At 41.2% G+C, this 27036-nt stretch overlaps 1 protein-coding gene across 1 annotated transcript; it reads right to left on the bottom strand.

The window, feature by feature from the left end:
- Positions 1 to 2365: 2365 nt before the first annotated feature.
- LOC148032567 (TatD related DNase) lies at positions 2366 to 24555 on the bottom strand. Its single transcript, XM_087683207.1, has 12 exons — positions 24234 to 24555; positions 24113 to 24133; positions 23891 to 23991; positions 23193 to 23250; positions 23074 to 23117; positions 22907 to 22987; positions 4129 to 4199; positions 3532 to 3642; positions 3368 to 3450; positions 3059 to 3275; positions 2673 to 2756; positions 2366 to 2561 (listed from the first exon to the last, which is right to left on the bottom strand). The coding sequence occupies exons 1-12, from the start codon at positions 24253 to 24255 to the stop codon at positions 2483 to 2485; spliced, it is 972 nt and encodes a 323-aa protein (XP_087539333.1). The 5' UTR covers positions 24256 to 24555; the 3' UTR covers positions 2366 to 2482.
- Between the last annotated feature and the right edge of the window lie 2481 nt (positions 24556 to 27036).

Genomic DNA, 27036 nt, shown 5'->3' with positions numbered 1-27036 from the left:
AAGAGTTCCCACAATGTTTGAATCTTTGTTCGAAGCATAATGCTCCATGGTGTAGTTCATCTTCATGGGGAGAGATTTCTATCACATGGTTGTTGGCTTGCAAGTAGGGCAACTGGGTACTCTCTTGTTTGGCCATGTTCAAAGGTAACATGGTACACACAATATCTTGGTCTACCAACTTCTCTCCATTAGAGGTGCTCTTATTTGCGCATGCAACTTGAGTGTCTTTCTCGAGTCTCCACTCAAGCTTTGATGCTTATAGTAAAGAGATTGCAAGCTCCTTAGGCAAATTGCCCTATGTACCACCATTCATAGTCAATTCAAAGGGAGATTGCATGGCTTGTATCCTTTGGGACCCATGTGTTGAGCCATTGGAAATGCTACACCTACAAGACCCAAGTGGAGTTGAGCTTCTATGTGAAGTTTTGTTCTCCCCATTCAGTGATGGTGCTAACTATGTCAAGAGGTTGGCCATTTTGCTAGGGAATGCTCGACAAAAGTAAACGAAAGTAAGGTATCACCTCTCAAGCTATCGATGCCTTGAAAGTATCAAATGGGTATTTATGAAGACAATAACAAGGTCTCCCTAATGAAATTGACTAGAAAGTCTTTGGCCTTCACATATGATGCTCAGAGATCTTGGGCTCAAGTTGTTGAAATTATCTGCATATACAAGTTGACCTGTTTCTCATGGAATGTAAGGGGCTTATACTCCACAATCTGTAAATATACAAAGGTTTAGGAATATCTGTGGGATGCAAGAGAGGTGGATTGGTTGCCTTTGGATGGCACTGCTAAAAAATTTCACCTTGGCAGTGCAAAGCATGATTGGTTAGCTAGAATTTGTGTTGATCTTGGATTGTTGGCCCTCTTCTCCCAAGATTAATATGAAATTTAGCTTAAATTTGTATAGATACAATGAGATGCCACTTCATAAGGTCAAGTTCATAGTGGCAAACAAGAATGAAAGATGGTTCCTTGCTGTGCATGAGTTTTGGAAGTAAAAGGACCCCCATTCATCAACTTAAGCTATGGGGAAGGCAATCAAAAAGGTGTGAATCCAACTCTATTTGCCTAGACGCAGCTCTTGCAGAAAGTTGCTATGAAGAAGCTTCCTCAACTGAACATGCTATGCAAAATGGGCGCCTATCCTGACAGTGTCCTCTTTGTCATCTCTAGGAATGTTAAGGCCATCTGACATAAACTCCAAAAATGGATTGTTTCTGGAGGTTTTCACGATGTTATTACTTGGAAACAAGCGCTTCTAGGCACTAGGGTAAAATGACCCCGAGATTTCTTCCCTTTTGGAATGTTACTAGAGAGGCAACTCTGATGTCATTTGGGATCCCGGAAACAGAAAGGTGTCTAAAGGTGCTGCTTGGGTGGTCATTAACCCAACTGACCATTTTGACAAGATGATCACATGGAGATTAAAGATGTCCTGCTTAGGGAGAGAAGACCCTGCCATGGCTGATGTTATCAAGCTTACTAGCTCTGTCCACGTGTGACAATTCTACGATGTATCTATCTTACTTTCATTAATATACTATACCACATTCTAAAAATGACATCTAGATTATGCTCAACTTCCGTAACAAATTGAAGAATTAACTTCTAGCTACCAGTAGAAGTGGTTTCGGTTGTAGAAAAATCAGCACCACTGCCCTTTTCCTTGTGCCCCCTCCCCCCAAAAATAAAAATATATACACATAAATAAAACTGTAACTGATATACATCTGCACATATGCTCAGCATAAGAAACAAATCACTCTTTGCATCTTGAATAGGAAAACAGAGGGAAAAATAACACATACACTCACATGCATACCGAACAATTCATTCTTTGAATAGCAAAAAAGAGAGGCAAAGTTAACCTTTGGTGAGTACTGAAGTAATGTTCACTTTGTTAAGAGAAATTGAGATACTCCAAAGAGGGCCTCAAATTTCAATATGTATCTGCTACAATGAAAAACACTGGACATGATCCAACTGATACGACCAATATCAGTATCACAGGGCTATTGTAAAAAACTTTGAGAACACCAATGAATAAGCTTATCGTACAATGCAAACCAAGATAAAGCTGCATCTGAAATCCTGATATGCTGTGGACCCTAGTATACTTAAGAGAAACATCATGATTTTGACATTATCACACGCAGTTATTTGCTTGTATATAACTTTGCTGGTGGTATCACAAATGTGACTCCAAAGTCTATATTTTGGGATACAATGCAGCCCTGCTTATTTGGGCAGTAGAAAAGACCATATTCATGGAATGGAAAAAGCAAACCAAACCCCCCCCCCCCAAACCAAAAAAAAAAAGTGATTGAATTGCAAAAACAGGAGAGGAGGTTTCAAAATGGATAATAACAAGCACATTAATGATGTAAAGAAACCTCAAATCTTCTATTTCAGAATAAAATATTGACAGTTGAACTGAGCCCATGGATCATCTAAGAGAAAAACTTGACATTAAGCCTCAGTTCTTTGACGGATCAGAATATTGATCTGATAGAACAGCGCCAGCTAAAGAATCCAAATCATTAGGAAAGAAGACCCTGAATAAGAAGGTGACTTCACGTTAATAGAACCATCACATAATTGTCTAGACTACAGACATTGGATGTAACTAGTGTCACTATTAACCCAAGACTCATGATTGGAATTACCTGCAAGTATTTTCATACAAGGTCCTTGAAAACTCGCTCACATCTTCTATGCCACGATATCTTGCCACAACCTCTAGTACTTGCCTGGTGAAAACACAAGAGAATACAGATAATATATGGCATCCAGAAAAGGCCTTTATTCTAAACAGCTTCAAAACATGGTACTTGGAAACACTCTTAGCATCCATATTCAAGTGCCGTCTGGTACAAAAGCCATTTTCTAATAAAATCACGAGGTTAAATGCTTGAAAGCAATAGAAATTTTCATGATGCAACATCAATTGAATTATCCACTGGTTCCTGATCGATCATTGTAATTGTTAAAGAATCCCTATTTCCCAAGAGAATCCCCCAATATCAAAAGTTTTTTTAAGATACACATTTACCTTAAATGGCATGGTTCATTACGGCCCTTGATTGTGCTAGTATCCTCATGCTTTTCTTTCTTTTTGGAAGGCCATGATGTCAACACATTTTTGTATCCTGCATGTGCTGGCTTGATTTCACAATATGGTGAATCAGTTTCAATCATCATCTTTCTCACAGGTATCCCAGACATCACCTCAAGGTTCTCATTGGTCTTCAAAGAACAACCATTGATACCTGCACTCGTTCGCAATCCAGATGGAATACTTATCTATAGTATGCCTCATTTCTGACATTGCAGCACATTGAACACACTCCATATAGCCTACCAATGTAGAGTTTATCGAATGCAAGAAGCCGATCTCTTTCTTCCGCAGTTCCTGTAAAAGAATGTGCAACACCTGCAACAAATCTGTGGGGCCATATGACCAAAAATATCTAGAAACTGACCTTGCCCAAATATGGAGAACAATCAGCTTGCACCAAAACTGACCTATGTTTGTTACGCTCAATTATGTCACAGAAGTCCTTGGCAGCTGCACGCAAGTGAAGGAACATGGGTAAACCCAAAGCTTCAGAAAGATAAAACTGTTTTTCAAAATACCTGCAAAATAGCAGGAAATATGTGATGTCTCGTGTCTTCAGCAAAACGCTAGAAATGGTCTCAAGTATGGTCTTCACGTACTTTCAATTTCAAGATCCTCTGCTCAAAACAAATTCATAACAGGAGGCAAAATAGCAGAATAAAAGTTTTGCAGAGAACTATCATCTGTTTGTAGCTGTTTACAGGCCATGTCACAAGTATGTTCAGAAATGCTATACACAAAATGGTCATAATCAAGGTAATCAGGTACAATTCATACAATATGTTCAGTTCGCAAATATTTTGCCGATAAAATATATTATATTGTACGTTCATTAAAAATTACATACAAAATTATACATAAAATCAACTTTACGAATAAAACACATTACAGAATACATAAAACACGTAACTTAAAGGTAGAAAGTTCAAAACACGCATGCATGCACACATGAATGTTTCGCATAGGAGTTCTCTCATCATTTAAAAATCGATATGCATACAGACCTTTGCTGAACATCTCCTGGACAAAACTGGAGACGATCATAGTCCAATCCACACTCACCAATTGCAACTACCTGGAATAGCCAAAAGTTTACCATTCAAGATGTGCCCAAAGTACAGTGATTAAAATAGAATGCCCGCAAAACAAAATGACAGTCCTAGAATTGTCCTGTGGTAAAGTTAGAGAAAAACAAGTTTATCATTTACCTTATACCCTTCAATACCAGCAACATAGTGTAAACAAAACAGCAACTCCTCATTCCAAGAGTACAGTCAATTGCAAAAAAGCATGAAAGCTGGAACGGTGAGTCTGTACCCACAGTTAAAATTAAAAGTTCAAATAGCAGATGATATGTATGCTAAAACATTAGGCTGAGTACAAGGGTTTCAAGGGTGAAAACAGACACCTAAATGTCAGCAGCCTCAACTCCCAAGCATCAATCAAAATAGTCCTTAACCTATCATGTTTTCTCTCTCCTCAAGGCAGAACGGCCAATCTAAACCAGGGTTACATTCTGTACACGTACAGAAGGGTTTCATACCAAATGAACCGTGCCTTACCATACATTCCATACAAAAACTGAAAATGATGTGCTGTTTTGCACTGTAACATACGTTTGATACAGGTACTGAAAAAGTAGAATTAAAAGCTCTGTTTTTTAAAAATTTTAAAACAGCCTCATAAAGAACACTCACTACCTTCAGGCTCATACAGTTGAGCCACTAATATTAAGTTTTGCACACAATCATAATTATGGTACATTAACCACTAATTTACTCTCCTTAAAACAGTCCCAAAAAGCAATTAATGCTAAATTATGAGAAATAAATGGCTTTATCTTTGACAATAGGACAAATGCACTCCCAATCCTTCATAAATAGGAGTCTTGTGATTGTGTGTCCTTATTCCCTCATTCCAGCTAGCCATACCTGCAGTACTCTTCCAAAGGACATCGCTATTTTGTGGAGCCTGTTCAAATGCTGCCATACCTTCAGTACTCTTCCAAACGACATCGCTATTTCATGAAGCCTGTTCAAATCCTGCCCCTGCTTATCACAGCACCTAAACAGAAGGGCGACCTGATTTCCAGCCATCTATAGCTGCATTTTCAGTCTTCAGCCTGCCACCCTGCTGGTTCAGGACTCCACTCAGCTGCATACATACCATCATCAGCCTGGTGGCCTGTTTCCACCCTGAGAGGGTTGCATTTTCTGCTTCCTGCTGCTGCTTAGCGGATCAGAGTTTTGCTACACCTGTCACCTTTATCAGCAGGCTGTTACTTTCTGTTTCAGCACCCTACATTTTTCTGATTGGAGGTCTATAATTGCTGCTGTACCTGCATTTTGCTCTCAGACAAGCCGCCCTGCTGCCACCTGGTCCTTCAGAGCTGATCTAGACAGCTAACACCATCATCTCTCCAACCCGATCTGCATTTTCAGTCTTCTGGGTGGACTACACTGCTGCAGCCTTCTTCATCAAACAGATTTCCAACTGTTGCTGTGTTTCCAAGATCCATTTGAGTATGACACACTCCAACACCCACTCCTTTAGCCAGCTCTGTCCTGGTCCCAATAACACGGATGTTTGAGGCCCACTGATTCTATCAACTCCATACACATTCATTATTAGGATTCAGCATTCTACAAAATGTGTTCTCTATGTTGTCATACACTTTTGCATTTCTATGTTTACCATACCAGTCCTTCACATGGTATTCAAGCAGAGTTGCTCTAAGAGCTAAAGATCCTCTCCTGTTGTGAAGAACAAAGTTTGGCCTTCCAAATGGCAAGGACACCTTCTGATGTCTTCCACGTTGTCACCAAAGAATTCTATCTCACAACCTATGACCAGAGTCCACACCAAATTTGATGGATTGGTATTCTCAATCCAAAATGTATAGAATCACTCGTGAGGAATATGAGATGGTTTTAGTACATAGAATTGGGAAAGAACAAGTTGGAGTGAGCTAGGGGGTTCTTTATCCACCTCACACAACACCTTCAGCATACGAGTCCACCAACCAAGTCTACAACCTGAAGGATGTTCACGTGAATCAAAAATCCATGTCGGTGCAACTCACAAAACCCCTACAAAAAGAGGACAAGCTAAGTTGGGAAACATGAGCTATCCAATGCCATCCGTTTCAGCAAACGCAACACAAGGTATGTATGGTTCAAACTTTCCAGGTTCTTCTCTTATTCCTCCTCCTAACAAAGAAAGTTATTATAAAGACCCAAACCCATACCAATATGTAAACGCAAGAAGGGGTCATTATAGAAAGACGTCAAGTAATACTCTGCATCTCATGCTTACTCTAATGAATTTGCTCTTTGTACTTTATCATCTCTAAATCAAACTCAAAATTCACAATTTCAACTCCCACCTATCCACCCATTTCACGAAATTCTTCCGCTACATAGACACACTCATCTGTTCCACAAAGCAACACACTGAAGGGTACTTACACAACTAATCATGTATCCCATAGGTCACATTTCTATCCCACAACCAAGTAGTCTCAATGCAATGGTGGAGGGAGTTCCACTCTCAAACCATGTACCAATGGGGACCTACACGCAAGGGTGCATATCAAGCTCTGCACATCCCTCCCATCTCATAGGTGGCGACACACTTTAAGCTTGTCTCAATCAATGGGTCGAACTTTATCACTTGGTCAAATTTGATGCGGCATGTCTTGGATTCTCAAGGCTAGTGGAAACTCTTTCAAGGGCAAGAACCCAAACTTGACCCCCAATGGTTCTCATATGAGATAGTCCACGCTTGGAAGAGCAGGAATGCCATAGCCATTGTCAAGTTGATGTAGGATCTTATACCTACTAAGTTGTTGAGCTAAAAATACATTACCTTCTTTAAAACAAACCCAAAACATTCTTAATTAAAGAAGTAAACCTTTTTATTAAAAAGAAATGCATTCCTAGAGAGTGTCTATGTCCCATAAGCACAAGCCCTATTGGGAGGACCCAAACTTTTAATCTCATTTATGCAATTTGCATGTGCTAGAGCTTTGTTGTCCACACGCCATTCAAGGAAGATATCTAAATCAAAGCTAACCATCATTGCTGGCTACCATCATGCACCTACTGCCCAACCTTCTATTGCAGATCTCAACTGTTTCCAACCGTCTTCTCACTGCTGTCCAGCAAGGCGACTACTCTCCACATCTGTTCCAGCTGCCATCTGCTGTATGCCAGCTCTAGAGGCTGCGTTTACTGCTGCACATCACCTAACAGCCTGTGTTTTGACCTCAGCTGCTGTCGCCTACAGCTGGCAGCCCCTCCTATTACTATAGTTTGTCTTGTCAGCCGCCATCCTACCTAATCTTCACCTGCTGGTGCTACGTATTGCTGTTAGAAGTCATTGCCAGCTACCGCGTCATCATCCTGCTGCTGCATTTGCAGTTTCCGCACAGTACTATACCGGCCCAGCTTCACACAATCATGTTTGCTACTGCCAAACACATCTAGAGGGTGCTTACTGTGTTTCGGGATTCATCCTGCATCGAAGTTCAACACACTCTCCAATTCATCACCTCTGCCCCAATCCTTGAGACACGAGAGTTTGAGGTTCAGTATTCTTCACTACAAAGTGTATTTTCTGCACTAAGCATTGTATTATATTCAGTATTCATTCATTATCATTCAATGTGTTTATTGTCTCTGAATTACCCTAACCCTAACTATGTTCCTTTATCAATCTGTGAGTTTGTCGTGGAATTGTGTTGTGTTTTCTGTGTTAGAGCATTTCTTTACATAGTATGAAGAAACCTAGGCTGCCTATCATTGATCTGTGTTTGGTTGGGCAAACCATCATCCTCAGCTAGGCGACACCATATCAAGCTAGGCGACCAAATAGGACATCTGACCCTTGCGTTTTGAATATGGGCAGCCTTAACCAGTCTGAGCGGCACCCTTTATGCAGGTTCTGACCTGTGTTTCAAGCAAGTGACCCATCCTCCAATCTGCATTTTTACTGCATGGCACTTTCCAGCGCTGGGCGGCCTCTCACAATCCTAGGCAACAACATCTACTACACCCGAGCGGCCTTATTCAGGCTGGGTGGCACCTTTCTGTGCTGGATGGCCTGTTTTTCAAACGGACCGACTTTCTTTTGCTATGTTTTCTACCGGACACTCACTCTACCAAGCAAACCCTTTTCCTACCTGGGCAACAAGTTTTTGACATGTTTTGACTGCATCTATTGCAGTCATATCTGTGTTTTGCAGATCTACGCCCTCTTTGATTAGCATCGAAACATCTCTCTCACCTCACATACACCCTATCTACCCTACTGCGGCCATGTCTTTGGTTGACCCACAATTTGATGGGTCCGTACAAGTGGAGGACATCCCAATGACATCTTCTTTGTTTTCTTACAAGTACTCTATTGAAGGACATCTATGGCCGACATGTATCCTTTGGGTGATCATGTGATTCAAGATGATTTAGAGCGACCACCATCATTCTTCTGGAGCTTCCACTCCCTAATTGCCATTGATGGCATCTCTTGAGCAAGTGCCAATCCTACTCTCTCTTCCCGCATCCGACAAGCTGGATGGGACAAACTACCCTCTATGGTCGTGGCACATGAAGTGTCTCCTTGAGGACTATGACCTTTGAGATGTTGTTATAGACTCTATCCCCAACTTACCATGGATCCTCATGATGGTGTGATCGCTGATTTGGCAGCTTTATGGGGCCAATTAAATGTTGAAGCTCGCTCTTTTCTCCTTTTGAGTTGTATAGATTCTACGCTCGTGCATGTTAGACATATCTGCACCACTGTAGAGGTTTGGAGGAGATTGGCATCTCTCTTCTAGATCCAGACATTTGAGCATCGATTATCTCTTCAGTTGAAGCTACAACCACTTTCCGTAGCACATTCCCATGCGATGAGGGATCACATCCACAGAATCCAGGAGCTTTGGGATGAGCTTGGATCCCTTGGTATGGACATTTTTTTGAAGGACCTAGATGTGACACTTCTTTCACATCTTCCGTCAACTGATATATGATGTGTTCTACACCAATCTTGTCACTTCTCGCAGCCGAGAGACTCTCCCTTGGGAGGAGCTAGTCCCGTTGGTGGTTGAGCAAGATGCGCGTCTCAATGAGACAGATTCTTGCAGAGCCCATGCACATGGCCATGCTTATGTGGCTTTCTCTTCACATACAAGACAAGCCAAGCAAAAGATAGGAAAAAGAAATAAGGTTGAGTCATCTTCCAACTCTGATACAAATTTTACAAGGAAGCGTAGAGGATATCCCACGTATCCACATTGAGAGAAGACCTTGCACCCGAAGCAGAAGTGCTAGAGGAAATACCCTCACCTTCATCTCGGGATGAAGAGTGAATCTACATTGAAGCCTTCATCTACCTCTACTTCATCACCCGCTATTATCACTAAGTCCATGTTTCTACACATTTATCACGTGGAAGAGCCTTCTTCGATTGTCTCATCTTCTAAGGAGCCTTGGCTCAATGACAATGGTGCATCAAGTCGCAACTCTCTAAGGTGATTTGTTGCAAGATCTCCATCCATTAGAGCGTATGGTCACTATAGGTGACCTCTCTTCGATGCCTATTTGTGGTGTTGGCACCTTGCTTCTATTATTTGGCTGTCCATCAAGCTTCATTCCAAGGATCCTGCATGTTCCGGACTTGGGCTTTCCTCGCCTCTCAGTTTCTAGCCTTCCTAAACTCAAGACCCACATTGTCTTCCCAAGCTGGCTGTTTTTGTTGAGGATTCTTATATAGGAGCCATTTTTGTGATAGGTTGGCAAGAGAGGGAGCCATTTATGCTCAATTACCCCTCCATTGTGCAAGGGTCTTCGAGACAACTTTCTATTCCCACACCCATTCTCAATTGTGCACCATTTATCCCACAAGTTCCCATTCCCCACCATCTCCCCTGGTGGTTACCTCGTACCTCCCATTCCTTTCAAAGGGGGATGATATTGGTGATGTAGCTATGGATTTCCTAGCCCTTCATGTTTTAGAGGGAGCTTCTCGATATCGTAAGGAGTTTCTTCAAGGTTTCCAACTACTTTGGGCCTTTCCTTTATGCGACAATCTTTTCTTCACCATCGAGCCACTATCCCCACCCGCTTGGCCTATGGTCCCTACCATTTCTACGCAACTTATGGCACCTTCATTAGTTTCTCACTATCATCTCCTAGTTGGGTTCAAGGCTTGGCCTATCCATCCATGACTATAGTTTTCAGGAGTGATCTGTTTGAGGCCTCTCCGTTTTCCTTGCCCTTTGGTAGCCTTCCATTTGATCGAATTTTTATATGGAGAAGGGGTCTTGCTCCTTGGCTAGCTTTCTTAGTCGACAGACTTCATCAGCATTGGCACTCTTCCTACCACATTCAAGCCCGCATCTCCTTTGGCCTTCTGCCACATCCAAGACTCTAAGAGAAGGTGTTAGTGTCAAAAGTGGTGCAGCAATGGAAGCATAAATATAAGCTGTAATTTATTGTTGAAACACAAGACAAGAGAGAAAGGGAAAGAAAGAACACAATACAGATGAGAACTCAGATGTATGCTCGGGAAATGGAATCCATATATCAGACACGAGACTATCGCATACAACAATGAGTCACTGGCTACATGGGCACTGCCACCGGCTCCTCTCTCCAAGGGACCTCCAAGTGGTGAACTAACCAACTGAGGAGGAGGAGCCCAGAATAAATAGGCACAAATAATGCCATAAAATATGTCAGGTCGGCCAGCATTTAATGCTGGTCGGCCAGCAATAAATGCCCAATATGACCATAAAATGACACAATCAAAAATGCCTAAATAACCTAAATAATGTGCCCAAGCCTATATAGCTCAAACTCACACATGAGCTGACATATCTGCTAACACCCTCTCTCAAATCATGGGTGATCTGATGCAATACAATGGTACAATAAGAATGAATCATAAACCATACAACATAGAACCACCAAGTAGAACCATGGATACCCAAGCTGTGGGTGATCAAGCCACCACCAAGGTGCCTCTGAGAGAACCTAATGTTGATGTCGATACCAGCTCCGGAAAATAGAGAAGATCATAGTAGCTCTCAATGTCTATTAACAATGCCACTGATGTAGCACACGTAACCATCCTGTCATCAACGCCACAGCATACAAATGACCATGGATCCCCTCCTTTGGCCAAACTGTCAAAGTGTCCCCTCATGTGAGCTCCATTTGTGCAGTACTCAGCTTGCGTTTTGGTGTTCTTGACTTCTTCCTAGTTGGGCAATTGTACCTTTAGGCCGTTTTTGCTGTTTTTGGCAATTTTTGACTGATTTTTTGATTTTTTGCGGCACCCTTTGTCTTCTTTAGGTCAGATTTTGGGTTATACTGTATGTGAGCTCTTGTTTTTTGCGGTCTGTGCTCATGTTTTGGCTGTATCCCCTCTCCAAATACCTTCTCTTCTCTACTTCTTTTCTAAATCCTCTACAGATGGCTCCTCCATGCACATCCACTAATGACAAGCTCCATGGCCTTGATTATTACATGTGGAGTGCGGTGATGAAGGCCTGGTTTATCCAGAAGCAGTTATGGTACATGGTTGGCGGAGCTATTACACGTCCTCAACAACCTTTTCCTGTTCCAGCTGATTTTGATGAAGACAACCATGAGGAAGCAGTGCTTACATGGGATTCGAATGATGCCCGTGCTTATTCGGTCTGACTTCAGTGTATTTCCAAAGAAGTCCTACCGACCATCACCTCCTACAGGACAACTTCAGACATATGGTTGAAGTTGCACTTGATGTACGAGGCTCCTTTCACCATGAGGGCCGTTACTCTCTATGGCCAACTCCAACCAACTGAAGTTTGAAACCAAAGATACGATCCGATCATTCCTACTTCGAGTTACCTAAATCCAAGACCAGCTTCGTACTATGTAGTCTGCCCTATCAAAGACACATCTTGTTGGTACGATACTCTACAACCTTCCTCGGGAGTTTGATGGAGTGGAGAATGCTTTATAGGTGCAGACATCTACGACTCATGTCAGTTTTCTTCATATGTCCTCGATGCTACTTGAGCATGAGGCGACTTTGTGACTACAGGGGCGGCTTCCGTCACATTATGGAGGTCTAGGTGAGGCTCTCACAACTTCAGAGAGGGGTTTGAAGATGAAGAAGTCGAAGGCCCAGTGTTATCACTGTGGCAAGAAGGGCCACTTGCGAAAGAACCTGCAAGAGTTAGTGGCTTCCAGAAAGAAAAAGGAGCAGAAGACAAAACGGGATGCGGACTTCTCCGACGAGTCATCATCTGCCTCAAATTCCAACTCAGATCCTCCAACCAAGGCGAAGTCCAAGGCACAGAAGGGATCCTCTTCTTTGCATCATGGGAAGGGCTTGGTGGCCCCTTCCTCAACTGCTTTCTAGTGGTGGTGATGAGGTCATCCCTCAGGACTCTCCAGTGCTAGAGAGAAAGTGTGAGAGGGTGGTGAGATGGGGCGGCCATGCCTCATCTATATTTCTATACAGATGCACAGGACCCAGAGAGAGACGTCTCTGATGCATCGACCGAAGTCTGGCAAGTACAAATCCTAGAGCTAGGATTGACATCTAGGTTCATGATGGGCTGGTTCTTTGATAGAGAGCGGGTGGCTTTCGTTGGATAACTGTCGCAACAACCTGAAAACTGAAAACGCAGGCAGCATAGGGGCTATAGACAGCAGGCGATGGCAAAGTTGTAGAAAACGCAGGTAAAACAGGTCGCCTATATGAAGCAACAGGCACCTGATTAGCAAGGGTGAAACCAGTCTTGAAATCAGCAAGAAAACACAGCAAGAGCACAAATCCTAAAACCTAATACCATGTCAAAAGTGGTGCAGCAATGGAAGCATAAACATAAGCTGTAATAAACTGCTGAAACACAAGACGAGAGAAGGGGAAAGAAAGAACACAATACACATGAGAACTTAGATGTATGCTCAAGAAATGGAATCCATATATCAAACACGAGACTGTCACATACAACAGTGAGTCACTGGCTACATGGGCACTGGCACTGGCTCCTCTCTCCATGGGACCTCCAAGTGGTAAACTAACCAATTGAGGAGGAGGAGCCCAAAATAAATAGGCACAAATAATGCCATAAAATATGTCAAGTCGGCCAGCATTTAATGCTGGTCGGCCAGCAATAAATGCCCAACAATACCATAAAATGACACAATAAAAAATGCCTAAACAATCTAAATAATGCACCCAAGCCTCTGCAACTCAGACTCACACATGAGCTGACATATTTGCTAGTAGTTAGCACTCGTGTGTCTTGTAAGTCATCTCCTACATGTGAGCCTCAATCTGAGTAAGACAAGGACATTAGAAGCTCTAACATTGTATTTGTCTGTCATTTTATATGTTTTAGACACTTTAGATAAAGGGCTCATTAGTGCATTTCTTTTTGGGCACTTTTGACCCTATTTGGAGTTTTTCCACCGTTTTGCCTATGTATAGGCCGCTTGCCCTCCCACTTCCATCATTAATCTTTTGTGATCAACCATCCCCGGCCTTGTACCTTCAACCATTGTAATCACAATGTTCCTTCTCTCTCCAACATTCTCTCTTTGTCTCCTTTGCGTGTTCACTTTCCTCTTTCCGTTGCACACTATCACAGACACAACCATTAGGGCCTCTTCTTTTCGGATGGTGTAGATACACCTATAATAGAGGCTCATCATCTCTTTCCCACACTTTCGAAATTTCCCCCAGGTTGGGAAGACTAACTAGGATAACCTTAAGGTCAAGTTGGTTGAATATCAACAACTTCTTGTACTAAATTCTCTACCATAGGGACTCCTAAGTCCTCTAACAAACAAGTCACTTTATTCCTAAATAGCTACCTAGAAAATACTTTCATTTTGTGCAATAAGTCATTGCATAGCCCACTATACCCACATTCTATGAATTTAAGTGTCAACTACTACGTTATGCTCGATTATTTGAAAATATACCATTCTTTGTTACCATAACTTGCATTTTGTCTTTCACATCCTCTATGACCTCCCTTGCCTCGAGATTCTCTCTAGCGCTTGTATGTAGTCTATGTGACTACTCTTGTGAGTCATGAGATTGCCCTTTATTTGCCCATAACTTCCACCAACTGCGGCCTCTATCACTACGACCTCTACCTATACTTGTGTTGGTCTAGAGCACATGTTCTCAATTGTTCTTGCTTTGTGACAAAGATGCAATAAAACCCAAATTTATCTGTTAATATCAACATAGTTATTAGAATTGCAAAATCACAAATGGTGTCTCTTATGTTGATAGAGATTTGAAACTGCTTGTACTCCTCACCCAAGCCATCCAAACATGCAACCACTATATCATCATCAACCTTTACTTTAATAGATCCAAGAGCTTCAACAATGCTCTTAATCTTCAAACTTCGACACAGTCATTAATGGACAAATTTCCATGCTTGACATTATTTAACTTAAACTTCAATTGCAACTTCCTAGCTTCAAGATTTGTGCCAAAAAGTTTGACCAAGTTATCATGCTTCTGCAAGACTGTCTACATCCTATATATACCCAATCATATTGTCTGAAACACTAATGGAAAGCCAGTACATAGCTTTCTGAGCATGATCTATCCTTTATACCAACTTTGGTCTCCAAAGGACGTAAATAGATATTTCTTTCTTTGATTCTTTATTTCTTTCTTTCTTTCTTTTGCTAAAAAAATATTGGAAAAAATTTTACAAAAATGATACAATCTTTACCTTGAATTGTTTCAAGAGGGAAGAGAGGGATTCAAACCTTTATCTTAAACCTCGTCCTAATCCTATATATATGTACATGAAGCATTAATAAGACTCACCTCAAGCCTCAAGCCTTTCAATTCAAACTTCAAGCCACTTCGATTCAACAACCAACTTAACCACTCATCTCTCTCTCTCTCTCTCTCTCTCTCTCTCTCTCTCTCTCTCTCTCTCTCTCTCTCTCTCTCGTGGCTACCCTAGTGGTAAGCCACTTATTTATTTAGTCACTAATATGGTCCAAATCTCCCTTTTTCTATGCCTATACTAAATGAACATACAGAATGTAGGAGTTGAACCAAAGACCTTCAGGTCACCATGCATTCAACTTAATCAACTAAGCTACATCCATTTGCTCTCTCTCTCTCTCTCTCTCTCTCTCTCTCTCTCTCTCTCTCTCTCTCTCTCTCTAGTGGCTACCCTAGTGGTAAGCCACTTATTTATTTAGTCACTAATATGGTCCAAATTCCCCTTTTTCTATGCCTATACTAAATGAACATGCAGAATGTAGGAGTTGAACCAAAGACCTTCTGGTCACCATGCATTCAACTTAATCAACTAAGCTACATCCATTTGCTCTCTCTCTCTCTCTCTCTCTCTCTCTCTCTCTCTCTCTCTCTCTCTCTCTCTCTCTCTCTCTCTCTCTCTCTCTCTCTCTCTCTCTCTCTCTCTCTCTCTCTCTCTCTCTCTCAATGAAGCATCAAACCATAAAAGTTAAGTAAATAAAAACCCAAGAGAGAAAGAGATGATTCAAGCTAACTATTAGTGGTAGCAAGTTAGCATAATTAGGTCATACAATAGGAAAGCATTTTGAGCGTCGCTTTTACAACATCAACTAAGGTGGAAATTGTCGCGAGGAAGTATATTTTTAATGCTTAGCTTTGGTGTTATTGGGTTGTGCATATATCAGATACAATGTAAAGTGCAAGTCAATTAAGTCACAATGACGTCTTAAGTAACCCAAGCGAGTAGTGGGTGACATTGGCAAAAGTTGTGTAAAGTTATATTGGACAAGTACTTGTGGGTACCTAGTGTCAATTTCAGCCTAGGCCATCAATTGCACTGTTAAAATGTTAGATAGTGACATTAGGACTAGGCATTCATTAATTAGTTAATGCAAATCCTAGGCCCATTAATGTTGGAACGAGTAAATGTTCCATGGCAGTAAACATTAAATGAAGTTGATGAGATTGGGCACTAGCCAAATGGATAATTAACTAATTTTTATAAATTGAAATTTCCTTTTGGGAAGACCAACACTTGGCAAACTTGCCTATGCAAGCTATAAGAAGGTTGTTTAGGGCTGGTTGAGTGTGAAAGCAACCATTCAAAGACACTAGGGTTTTCAAAACTATTGACCCCATCAAAATTGTCATCAAAGCTATTATTCAAAAGATGCTCCTTTTAATTGATTTTCTCTCTCTCTCATCCTATAACATTACCTCAATAATTTTAAGCATATTCGAACCATTAGTGAAGAGCAATTGAAAAAATTGCTACTAAAATCCTAATTTGCAATAGCCATTAGGATTTGTTAACCGCCTCAAGATCTATCCCCACTAGTTGAAGACCTCTTACTCAAAATGCTGCGTATTGAGAATTTACAACTAATCTGAGGCATGACCCAATTGCAATTTGTTTTGATCCACATGCAAGATCTTGAAGGGCAATTTGTGCCCAAATTGTAATCTAATCAAGGAGTAATTGATTCTTAGTGATATTGGTCATTCATGATAGCCATTTGTATTGAAGATTGAAGAAGATCAACCTGTATCTCAATGTACTTCAATTTAGTGCAATAGGAGCTAAAGAAACGCCACAAACAACACTAATTGTATATTTTATGCTTGTTGTACTTTGAGTTAAATCAAGTCAGCTATCGCCCTAGTCAAGAAGAAAAGCTGAATTTAGAAGGGTTAATCAAGTGATTGCACATCTCCTTAATAATATCCTTGGATATGGTCACCAAAAGTTGCAAGAAGATACCACTAGAGGATCATACTTGCATGGAGAGAGACGTGAACATGTATTTGAAAACTGGAACTCCAAAGAACCCTCATATCTTCTAAGCACCAATGGCTTCAGCTACAACTGCTACTAGTGCAAGTTGCTCCCTAAAAGTGGAGACATTCCTCAAGGAAAACAAAGTATTGCTCAAAAGCAAGTCTCAAGTAGATGTAACTATTGCATGATTCTTTTACTCATGCAATATTCCATTTAATATGGTGTGATCTCCTTTCTTCAAGAAAAGTTTCCAAAATTACCTAGTTTAGCCCTTCTAACCAGCCTCTTGAAAGATCTACTATGTGAGAAAAATTTACAAAATAAAGTGACGAGCATAAAGATCATCATCATACCAATCAAACAACATAGAATACCTATAGGGTGGGTCTCATAAGAAATGGTTGCTCTAGTATACACTATTACTCCTTAGGAGATGTCCTTATTGTCTCTTATTGCAATGCTCTCTATATAAGATCCACGAAGTGTGGTGCTTGATGAAACACAACTCTTATCTTATTTGAGATGTGAATTGAGATTGCCAAGTATGATCAACCAAAATGTGATTCAATTCATCTCTAATGAAAAAGTAGCAAACAAGGATATATGTGCTTTACTAGAGCCACAACAATATCCCCAAATCACATGGAATCCAAGAGTACTATTGTAACATATAAGAAAATAATCTCTTTTGCCACTGATCGTCACTTTTCTCTAGCCTTATACAAACAATTATCTACAAAGCAACTATTTAAGTATTCAAAAACCATGTTTCCTTACAATTTCCTAATGCTTCATCGCATGTAAAACGTAAGGGAAAGCAAATGGTTGTTGCTTCATCCTAGACATCTTAGTCTGCCTCAAAATCAACTTTGGGCCAATTGTACTATGCAAGAAGATGAGTATTGGAAAGAAGCAAAGCAATTACTTCTATGCTCACCTATAATTAATCTCCCATGGCAAGTGGATAGTAATGTATTATATATCGGTACAATGTAAGAAGCAATGGATCGTTCTCATTGACAATATCCATGCTCTTGGCCTTGCTTAATCCAAGAAACAACAAATTGAGGAGCTTGCAATAAGCTGACGAAACCAATATTACTCTATGCACTTGTTGAGAAACCCTTCACCCGCAGTTTTGTGTTCTACGTTTTGCGTTTAGGGTTGCGTTTTGCATTTAGGGTTTCACAATGGACAGCCCCAAAAAGAGGTTGGGCGCCCACAGTGGGGCACCACCCTAGATAGCCAATGTCCTCTCTCCAGGTGCCACCCTAGACAATCTCTTGCCTATTTATAGGCTGCCTCTGTCCCTCATTCTTTGCTGCTGATTCATTCAGTCCATCACCTCTTCTCTCCAGCCTCTCCACTACCCTCACACCCCTTCAAGAGGACATTGCTATTCGTGGTTCATGACTGTCGTCATCATCTTCCTTGTGCTACGGCACCCTTGTTCCCTTGTATCACATTCACTCCATGATTCAGGTCTTCATCATCCCATTCATCAAAGTTTCTTCTCTCTTCTCTTCTCAGTGTTTACAGAGTTCACTCTGTGTTCCTCCCCCCAAACCCTAATGTCTCACTGGTACGTTGTATTTTGACATGGTATCAGAGCTGGATCTACTCAGTGTCAATGATCCTCCACTCCAGTGTAGGCAGAGACCCGTGGCGAGTTCGGCATCCACTTCTCTTCTTCTTCCGCTGCATCAACACCCTAACTGGTGGCTGCTCCCTCCTCCGTTTGTTGTTTTCCATCTTGCGTTTAGAGCTGTTGTTGCCACCTCCACCTCCCAGTCAGCTGGCAGCTCCTCCCTGCTATCGGTGGCTCCTCCCAGATTACTAGCAGTTCCTCCTTGCTACTAGCGGTTGTTCTCTACTGATGGTGGCTCGGTCAAACTACTGCCAGCTCCTCCCTGTTGTTTGCTGGCGGCTGTTCTCTGCTACTAGCTAGCAACTCAGCCAAACTATTGGTGGCTCCTCTCTGCTACTAGCAGCTGTTCTCTGTTGCTGACAGCTCATCCAAAATTGCCGGCCGCTCCTCCCTACTAATGGCGGCTATTCTCTGCAACCTAGCAGCTCAACCAGACTACCAACAGCTATTTATTGCAACGCGACGGCTCAACCACACCGCTGGCCGCTGTTCTCTGCAACCCAGCGACTCACTCAAACTACTAGCGGCTCCTCCTTGACTGCCGGTAGCTCCTCCTGGTCTGCTAAAGTTACGTTTACAGCTAGCAACACCCTCCTGCAACTAGCAGCTCACTTCCAGCCCTTGAGGCAGAAATTGTGGTTCATGGTTCGTGGTTGACCTCTTCCTTCTTCAGCAAGGCACACTGGTACCCATGGCTTCTTTATCAATAGATGGCTCCTCCTTGTCTATTGGTAGCTCCTCCTGGTCTACTAGAAGTTGCGTTTGCAGCTAGCAACACCCTCCTGCAACTAGCAGCTTACTTCTAGCCCTTGAGGCGAAAATTGCGGTTCATGGTTCGTGGCCGACCTCTTCCTTCTTCAGCAAGGCACACTGGTACCCATGGCTTCTTTATCAATAGATGACCAGTCTACTGGGTGTTCCTACTACGGCAAGAATGGTGGTCATTCCATCGATGACTGTTGATATCGACCTTTGCTCCCCACCCCTCCAGAGTATCTATATCTTTCACCAAGCACTCCTTGTGCCACCTCTCCTTTCTAGGCCATAGAGATCGTTCTGCATCAGCAATCGGAGAATTATGCTCAAGGCAACAAGCCGCAATCAACGTACACTAAGTCCTTTCGAGCACACAGAGGCTCTCAGAATTACAAGGCGATAAGCCCTCCTAGAGATCACCCCACTGCGAGGAGGTTTCCCCCACCCACTTCCATGTACAGTGGCTTCCACGGCCCATATCTCCTTCACTATCCACTCTCCTAAGAGCCCGGGTGGGGAGCTCATTCTAAACCTCCTTCCCCACCCTCTTTCACTCAGGTTTGAGAAGCCACTTCTAAGTGCTTTTCAGCTTCTTCTTCCGAATCCCAATTACCTTCTTCGGCACAACCAACGACACTTCATCATCACATGCTTCACAGTCCATGAGCCATGAGTGGTTGGATTCTCTCTCTCTCAGACTGGGATTCAAAGGGGGATTTCCTTACTTCACCCTCAGAGAGGGCTTCCAATTCTTCTTCGGCTTCAAAGGGGGCTCCTACTACTCCTTCCGATTCAAAGAGGGACCCTATGTGCCATGAAGTTCTTCACACACCACCACCTTTCACTTTCGAGGAGTGGCTCTCCTTTGAGCAATCATTTCCTCTACTCATACCTAGGACCTAGAAGATCTATCTAGATCGGGGCCCTTGGGTCTTTACCAAGCGACTTGGTGGCTAGATCTTCGTATTCCTTCCAACATGGAGTCACGGAGCTAGTGGCTTCTCTCCGGAGGTTGAGTTTTGAATTCTATAGCTCATCCAATCTCTTGACTATCTTCAAAGGTCTCCTTTCAAGTCGTATTCTTAGATTACAAGGTGAATCTTCTTCGTCCCTTAGTCAGCACGGAGCCAACTCCTGAGATTGAGTATGGGCATATCCTTATGGTTCTCGGTATATCACAAAGTCCAACATTCCTCCTATACATTGCATGTTTTCATCATCTTTGTACTAGGACGCTTGGGCAAGTGAACAATTTTCCCACATAGGACACTGTCCAAGTGACACTTGCTGCATGAGCATTCTTCACCATGTAGCATTCCATCTCCACCTCACTCTTCTCTTGTTCCCCTTTTTTGGGCCTAAGAGAGGATATTGAGAAACACTTCACCCGCAGTTTTGCGTTCTACATTTTGCGTTAAGGATTGTGCTTTGCATTAAGGGTTTCACACTGGACAACCCCAAAAAGGGATTGGGCGCCCACAGTGCAACACCACCCTAGACAGTCTCTTGCCTTTCCTAAACAGTCTCTTGCCTATTTATAGGCTGCCTCTATCACTCATTCTTTACGGCTGATTCATTTGGTCCGTCGCCTCTTCTCTCCAACCTCTCCACTACCCTCACACCCCTTCAACAGGACATTGCAATTCGTGGTTCGTGGCTGTCTTCATCATCTTCCTTGTGCTACAGCACCCTTGTTCCCTTGTATCACATTCACTCCATGATTTAAGTCTATATCATTCCATTCATCAGAGTTTATTTCCTCTTCTCTTCTCTTCTCAATGTTTACCGAGTTCACTCTGTGTTTCTCCTTGCAAACCTTACTGTCTCGCTGGTACGTCATCTTTTGAAAGCACTTTGTATTGTTATACGTGATCCAAAGTTCAAACATAAGAGAAGGTAACTCCAATTAGATACTGAGATTACTCAAGGTTAGAACTCCATACTTCACAAGTTGGTGGCAAGTCCTAACTAACATCGGTTAGTTTTAATACAACTTTTCTAATTATACTTTTCTCCTAAAATGTTATACACTTTATGTAGACACAATTATATGGTGGAAGGACTACTTCTCTAGAGCTACAAAACTAAGCTATCAAAATCCTAAGCCAAGTTTGTACATCTTATGCACTAGAAAGACCTTAAAGCACATTCAACCATATACACACCAAGAAAAGGAATAGGTTAGATACATAGAAGATTGATGATTTAGTCTTTGTTAGTGAAATCATGTGTTTGCTAACAAAGATTAAATGTGGATATACTCGAGACTTTTTACATTGACTTTCATAAAGATGAAGATAATCCAAGTTCCAAGCAAAAAGCTACAAATGAAGAGGAGGTTGATGGTAACAAAGAGAATCAAGGTAATGAGATCAATAAAGAAGACGAAGAGGAAGAGATTCTCGATAAGGTAGATATTTAATTTATTTACGTTTATTTCTACCTCTACTTGTTATGTCATTTGTTTTGTCGTTGAGACGTTAAACTCAATCTTTATATTTTTTATCCTCTTAAGTGAGATATTATGTGGCATACCCTCCTCATATCCCCTTGATGACATGGTGTTCCCATTCCCATTTTGTGACTTCTAACAATTGACATTCCTATTCCCGCTTTTATTTCTGTTTCAACGTTTCCCTTAACTATGGTACACTTTCTATACTTTCTTTGCAAATCCTAATGTATCCTCACAACGCACACTAGAGTGGAGGGGGAAAAAGAAATAGAGAACTGCTAGAATGAGTGAAACTTGAAACTAAAATTGAAGAGACCTATACCCTTTGGAGATGTACTATAATAAAGCATAAACCACTACTAAAGGATGGAGCATTGTTGTTGGCTCCATGATGCCATAATTATGAAGTTCTAATAGACACTAAAAACTATGGCTTTGATGACATCTCTATATGTAAGCCAAGATAGAGTTTTTGTGTACATAGTAGCATTTTAATGAGCATGAGGACCTACTCTTCAGGACATCAATGGTCTGCAAGAATATCTACAACTAGTCTTTCTGGTCATACTCAACACATGAAAGCTGCTCTTGACTTTCTTCACAAGTGAGATAGCCACTACTAGTTACTTCTATTCAATAAATTGATGCTTAAGGATATACACAATTGAAGGTAGGAAGCCAGTGGAGCAGCAGGAAAGCAGGAGCAACAGCATGGCCCAAACATCTGGCAAGGCAGCCACTACTGATTGGCTACAGTCAGCTAGATGAGCTAGAACTTAAGTCCACAAAAGATATAGGGAGAGCAACTCTAGCATAAGCCCAAAATCTACACTCAGATCCCACAACAGCCAAAAAATGTGCTACACATGTTACTTAGAGACTAGTGAGGTGTGAAATTTATTTTGCATATCATGCAGATTCTTTATTTAGTTGAATTAAAAAACCATACTTATTCACATGCCCATTTTGCCAACATGTTTCAGAGACCTGATAATTGATCTTGAGTTCACAATCTCTTTAATATTAAGTTATTAACAGGAACATTTCATATCACATTATTAAAGGCTTGCTCCTTTAATTCCTGTGGCCAGTATGGTATTGTGAGGTAACTAAAGTTACCTTTCCTTTTGCATGTCCCTCTCTTGCAAGAGATAAAAGTTCCTCCAAGTGCTTATCTGGATTTCCACTCTGTTCAAACTCCTACCAGAAAAGAAGCAAGAGTCGACCCCTAACAGTTCATCCAAGACAATCTGCATGTAGACAGAGGTTTGGAAAAGCTACAATACCAAGCACCGTGTTGGATGAACACCAACAGTACAGTAGAGGCGCCCTGCAATGTTGCAACTTTTTATTACACATCAGCAAGATGCATTCATTTTACATGGATCGATAAGTTGCAGCGTACCATCTGTCTCTGCAAGTGCTAAAGCTTCCCTTGACTCTTTTAGTGAACCACCTGTTACCTGTAGACATTCAACATGTATAATTTTCTGTTTAGAGAAGCTATCAATGTGAACACTAGGCAGAAAATGAAGTAATCAAGTTTGAAATCTGATTATGCAACTTAAAAGCCGTTGACTGGAAAAGAATGGGGCTTATGCATGGGTAATGCTAATCATCAGCCAACATCAAACAATCAAAGGTGCACGAAGAATCTATATTGATCAGGTAAAAATTAAAAAAACACAACGTTTGTTTGAGTGTATAATGATTCGATCAATTGGACTGTTGATGATGAGCAGTCCAATTCAGCTTATGTGCAAAGGAATAGGATAATTCTTAGATGGATAATACGTTAGCCCCCACTGAAATTTTTTCCAGTTGGCACACTATGAGGACATTGAATTTGAAAGGCGTTAGGCTTTGCTACACAGCTTGACAACTAATAAGCTCATTCTCGCACACAGAGAAGTTCGTTTGCATGAATATGTGTTCCTTTGCATGGCATGTGACTTTTAGATTATGTGGTATTTGGCAAACTGCACTTGCTTTTCTGCAAAAGCACAACACATTTGGCTTTGTCTGAAATGGCAAATAGGAAAACAAACAATAACGACCAGGCAAGACGTTGACATTAAATAAACTAGTGGAATAGGCAGTTACGATAATGCGATCCACTCCTGCTTTCCAGGCCCTTTCAAGCACCGCAATCAAGTCTTCGGCGTGGTAGCGCTTGCCATTATAGATACCTTTGAACATGCCATCTACAAAAGAGGTAGAAGAAAATGGAGACTGGCATCTTCTGGTTACATGAGAATCAAAACCGTTCAGGAGTTCTAGAAGAAAATGGAGACTGGCATCTTCTGATCACCAGGCGTGCCTCACCTGTGAGATTGGCACCGATGTCTGCATTAAAGCAACAAGAAGAACAAGAAAGGACAGAGAACTGTTAACGAAAGTGTGCCATGGCAAAAGAGTGCATACAGAAATGTGGTGGAGAAGGTACCGATCAGCTTGAACTGCGCCATAGCCGAGGAATGTGACCTTCCCTTAATCCACAGGGAAAGCTCGCAACCTGCTGGCGTGATGATCTCACCGAAAGAGAGTGTGTGAGAAATTTATAGAACGCGCCAGCTGGTAATCATGTGACGGACGAGTCTGCGTGAGAGTAACGGGCTGAGATCGAATCCTAAGCCGGACCAGTTTTGAATTGCCTCACCTCAGCGAGTCACTGTTCTTCTTCTTCTCCTTTTGTCTTTTTTTGTCCTCAAAGTGTGTGGATTTGTTATCTTTTCTCTATCCTCTCTCATCATCATAATCGTCACCTCCTCTCTCATGAGTCATGTCCATACACACCAAAGAAAAGTGGAGAGATTAGAGAATATACAATATGATAACCTTCCATGTTTCTTGCCCCACTTATAAAATTTTATATCTTATTATTTTATTATTATATTATTTTAGTTATAAATTCGAAAAGCCCGAACTTAAGGGCTTTTCGAACCTACCTCTTTTTCTAAACCTCCATTTTTCAATTAAAACCCTCTCTCTCTCTCTCTCTCTCTCTCTCTCTCTCTCTCTCTCTCTTCGCCCTCCCCTTTTTCCTCCCCCCACCCCCCTCCTCTCTCTCATTGTAAGGCCTAGGCTCTCTCTCTCTCTCTCTCATATTAAACTTTTTTAATTAAATATTTTTAAAAACTTTTTTAATTTAAAGCTTTTTTGATATAGTTTTTCATAAACTTTGAGATTGAGATAGAAAAAGAAGGAGAGAGAGAGGAGAAAAGAAAAAACAATAAATAAAAGAAAAAATGGAGAGAAGAAGAAAGAGAAAAGAAAATAATTTTTTAATTAAATCTTTTTTAATATAGTTTTTGACTTAAAGAGAGAAACAGAGAGGAAATATATAATTTGAATCATACTATTTTGGTTGTAGGTTCGGAAAGCCCCGAACTTCCAAAGGGTTTTCTAAACTTACCCCCTTTTCCAAACCTCCCTTTTTCAATTAAAACCCTCTCTCTCTCTCTCTCTCTCTCTCTCTCTCTCTCTCTCATGTGTAATCTCTCATTTTCTCTTCCTCTTTCCCTTTTTAATTAAAAGCCCCTTCCCCCCCCTCTCTCTCTCTCTCTCTCTCTCTCTCTCTCTCTCTCTCATGTGTAATCTCTCATTTTCTCTTCCTCTTTCCCTTTTTAATTAAAAGCCCCTTCCCCCCCCCCTCTCTCTCTCTCTCTCTCTCTCTCTCTCAAATTAAAATCCTCTCCCCTCTCTCTCACTTATAATCTCTCTCTTTCTTTTCCCCTCTCCCCTACCTCTCTCTCTTTGTCTCTCTCTCTCTCTCTCTCTCTCTCGTATATAATCTCTCTCTTTCTTTTTCCTCTCCCCTTCTCAAAGAATAGTCTTTTTTAAATTAAATATTTATATATTTTTTCTTACTTAGAAAGAGAGACAGAGAGGAAATATATAATTTGAAAAAGAGAGAAAATAGGGGAGAGAAAAAGAAAGAAATAAAATTAAAAATTAGAGAGAGAAGAAAAAATATATAAAGAGAAAAGAGAGCGAGAAAAAAACTTGAAAGAGAAAGAGATATAAAAAGAAAAATAAGGAGAGAAAGAGAGAGAGAGAGAGAAACCAAGAGAAAAATAGACAGTGAGCAAAAAAAAGGGGAGAGAGAGAGAGAGGGGGGGAACAAAGAAAGAGAATTATAGAGGAAATATACAATTTGAGAGAGAGAGAGAGAGAGAGAGAGAGAGAGAGAGGAAAAGAGAGAAGAAGGGGAGAGAGAGACAGGGAGAGAATAAAAGGAGAGAGAAAAGAAGAAGAAGAAGAAGATAGAGAATTATAGAGAGGGGAAAGATAAAATTTAAAGAGAGAATTAATAGAGAGAAGAAAAAAAGGAAAAAAAGAGGAGAGGGAGAGAGAAGGAAAAGAGAGGAGAGAGGGGGAGAGAGAGAAGAAGAAAGAGGAAAACAGGAAGAGAGATAGGGGAAAAGAGGAAATAGAAAAGTCTTTTTTAAATTTAAATATTTTTTGAGAGAGGGGGAAGGGAGAAAGAAAAAGGAGAGGGGGGGAGAGAGAGAGAAAAATATATATAAAATTTAAAAGAGAGAGGGAGAGAAGGAAAAAGGAGAGGAGAAGAAAAGGGGGTGGAGATAGAGAGAGAGAGAGAGAGAGAGAGAGAGAGAGAGAGAGAATAAAAGGAGAGAGAGAGGAGAAGAAGAGAGAGAACTTGAACATACTTTAAGAGAAACCGAGAGGGGGGAAGAAAGTGAAAGAAGGAGAGAGAGAGAGAGAGAGAGAGAAAGGGAACATGGAGAGAGAATTATAAAGAGAAAAAAAAAGGAAAGAAGAGGAGAGGGAGAGAGAAGGAAAAGAGAGGAGAGAGAAAGAGAAGAAAAGTGGGGAGAGAAAAAAAGGGAGAGTGAGAGAACTAGGAGAGGAGAAAAAATAAACTAAAATAGAAGGCACAGAGAGAGAGAGAGAGGGTAAAGAAAAAATTTAGAAATTGAGAGGGAAAAGAAGAGATAGAAAGATGAGAAATGGATTGTTGAGCACAATTTTTGTGTGATAGCATGGCAACTTCGCTTGCCGCTTCGGGGCAACAAAGCTACTGCGGAATGGTTTAGCATTCCATGTGCATGAAGCGCCAGTAACTCGCTATGCAACTAGTGATGCATTGGTAGTTACTTTGTATGATGTATTTTGACTCACCAATGTAGCCAAGAAATCAAAGGATTCACAAAATAAAGTATGAGTTATTTTATTTCTAAAATGCCCCTAGAAAATCTAGTTAAGCAAATATATATAGTTGACAT

This window comes from Lygodium microphyllum, chromosome 8, assembly GCF_053477565.2.
Source record: "Lygodium microphyllum isolate KBCC chromosome 8, Lygodium_microphyllum_v1.1.10, whole genome shotgun sequence".
Lineage (NCBI taxonomy): Eukaryota > Viridiplantae > Streptophyta > Polypodiopsida > Schizaeales > Lygodiaceae > Lygodium > Lygodium microphyllum.
The sequence above is the reverse complement of the archived record's forward strand: the minus strand, read 5'-3'. Positions and strand labels throughout refer to the sequence as shown.